The 2,678-nt window shown below is 34.0% G+C and overlaps 1 protein-coding gene across 2 annotated transcripts in view; it reads right to left on the reverse strand.

Moving 5' to 3' along the window:
• zp3d.2 (zona pellucida glycoprotein 3d tandem duplicate 2) overlaps positions 1-2,678 on the reverse strand; it is an 8,464-nt gene extending 5,786 nt beyond the window's left edge. The window contains 2 exon segments of one of the 2 annotated variants that reach the window (NM_001162847.1): positions 9-124; positions 2,066-2,638. In NM_001162847.1, the coding sequence (NP_001156319.1) occupies positions 9-124; positions 2,066-2,584 (635 nt within the window). In that variant the 5' untranslated portion in view covers positions 2,585-2,638. 2 annotated transcript variants of the gene reach the window in all.

Here is a 2,678-nt window from a genome sequence, read left to right on the forward strand (position 1 = left end):
AGTTTTACCTGTTAAAGTGACACTCAACGGGGACTGAGAAAGGCACAGAGCGGCGAATTGGCCCCTGGTCCATCACTGGAGAGTAGTGCAGCATGTTGGAATATGTTACTCTATTGTTTATTAACTGCAATACAAAAATACAAAAGTTCAATGCAAATGTATTACTTGAATATGAAAGTCGTTCCAGTTAAGCGATAATTTTTCCTTCTACTATATTTCAGATTATTCTAGGCAATATTTTTTACATTTACAACCAACAATTAAAAAGCTTTTTACAATTAAAATAGTGATACTTTCTTCACAATGGGTTGACAATTCATCTTGGGTATACTGACTTTTTTCCTGTACATTCATAAACCCTGGATAAACATCCTAATTAGCATATTAGTGTGCTCATTTGCATAGTCCAGTTGTCAGTGGCACTGATTGGACGAAGGACAATGTCTACAGCAAACAAAACTTCACAATACTAAATAGTTTTTTCTACAGCATAAATTGCGTCACCTAACATGAAAATTAACTATGATTCTAGTAGTTAAACCATGGAAACCACAATTATTCAAAATTTTTCGACAAAGAGCACAGTTTAATTCTTAAGTAATGTTGGGGATGCTTTTATCCACTCTGGGGTGATTTTGATTCTTAATTTGATCATAACTTTTTCTTGTTCAGCTAGCGAAATGATTTTTGGTGACTAATCTTATTTTGAAAAAAAAAAATGCTTTGGACTTTTTTTTTTTTTTAAACTTGATACACTAAATTTACTATCCTGTTGTTATGTATGAAAACATCCACTAAATTAAACTGCTGTAAAAATTCATCACTATTTTTTACAATTTGTTTTTGCTTAAATCTGTTAAAACAACCTCAGTTCTGAAAAAAAAACTACTATAATGCTAAGAAAATTTCAGGATTTTAACACTTCAATTGCCAAATTAATAAACATCACTGATTTGGGGCGAAAAAAAACACACAAAATTGCATATTTTCAATATGAAAAGTAATTGTGGGCTGGATTTGTTTAAACCTTTGATCACAGTCATGAGCATGTGAAACATCATTGCATTTAATGCAAGTTTTTAATTGATTTTCATTTTTTTTCTCCCTAATTTACTGTTGGTGGCTGTTTTTAACCCCCTTGACCTTCATTATAAACACTTTTTTTTTTTTTTTTGCTTACAAAACCATGACACCATATAATCATGCATTTTTGATTGCTGGTGGTTTTCCCTGTCGGGAAGGTAAAGGTAGAATTGGTCTTTTACTGTTGATCATCCGTTGGCACTTGGCACCATTAACCCTGTGCAAAAAAAAAAAAGTTTAGTTTCGGGATTTTATATGGAGTATAACAGCAAATTAAAGTGTGTGTATGCGTCTGTGAGAGTGACCTTTATGCACTTACCTTGATGTGAAAATAAAAAGTATCTTAGCTCTCTGAACTACATCGAGTAAATAAAAACAAAGACTGTCTAGTAATGCACCATCAAATGTGGTCATGATAGAAGTCAATGGGGCAAAAACAGCCGCCCACAATAAATTGAGTAAACAAATGAAAATCTAAGAATGCAAAGCCAATGTTGTTTCTAATCGTTCACATGCCCAAGACTGTGATAAAATGTAAAAACAATTCAGTCCACAATAGCTTTTATATTGAAAATACGTCAATTAGTTTTTTTTTTTTAACCAAATCAGTAACATCATTAATGAATTTGGCAATTAAAGAGTTAAAGTCCTGTAATTTTCTAAGCAATTTAGCAGTTTTGATAAGGACTGAGGTTGATTTAACAGATTTAAGAAAAAAAAATTATATATATATATATATATATATATATATATATATATATATATATATATATATATATATATTTATGATTTTTTAATTCATATTTATCTGATGCTTTTTACAGCAGTTTAATTCAGTGAATGTTTTCATCGCTAACATAACAAATGGGTAGCAAAATTGAACAACAAGGGTTAACGGTGTTACTAGTAATAAAATGGTGCTTGTGTATTTTATATTCCCGCATCATTCTCTAAATTAAAAAATAAAAGGGTTTAAACACACCTTTCTCTCACTGGCACACTGATCCATGTCGTAAATAAACACATGGTGGCTCTTTGTAGTCTTGCTGATGTCGCATGTTCCCAGTTTTAACTCGTACTGAACACCACCGACTCCTAACATGTGTTTGTTGACTTTAACGATCATTTTCGTCAACTGACACACGACGTGCACTCCGTGTGCTCGTTCGCGGCGTCGGGAGCTCGCACCCTCTGTCGCGGGGGCGCGCGGGATGAAGAGTTTCTTTAACCCTTCGGGCACTTGCTCAAAGCCTGATCCAAACTTAGGAGAAAATTGTTCCTTGTCCACAAGCGGGATTCTGGAATGCAGGAAAATGGGTAGTTGTAAATATGGCGGTTGGAGACGCTTGACGGCAGGTCCTTCAGGATCTTCTTCAAATCTGAAGTCCAGATCTGAGGTTGAATTTCTTGATTGATTGTTTAGCGTCGCTCGAGATGAGGAGATAAAGACAAATAAAAGTATTATTAAGAGGAAATGAAGCTTCATATCTTTGAATCGCATCAAGGAATTCACTCAACCAGTCTTGGCAACCTTAATACGTTTTCCATCGCTGTGACTGGTAATTAACGCACCTGTCGTTAATAGAGTGCGAATC

The sequence above is a fragment of the Danio rerio genome, chromosome 16 (genome assembly GCF_052040795.2).
Source record: "Danio rerio strain M-AB ecotype USA chromosome 16, GRCz13ab, whole genome shotgun sequence".
NCBI classification, from domain to species: Eukaryota; Metazoa; Chordata; class Actinopteri; order Cypriniformes; family Danionidae; genus Danio; species Danio rerio.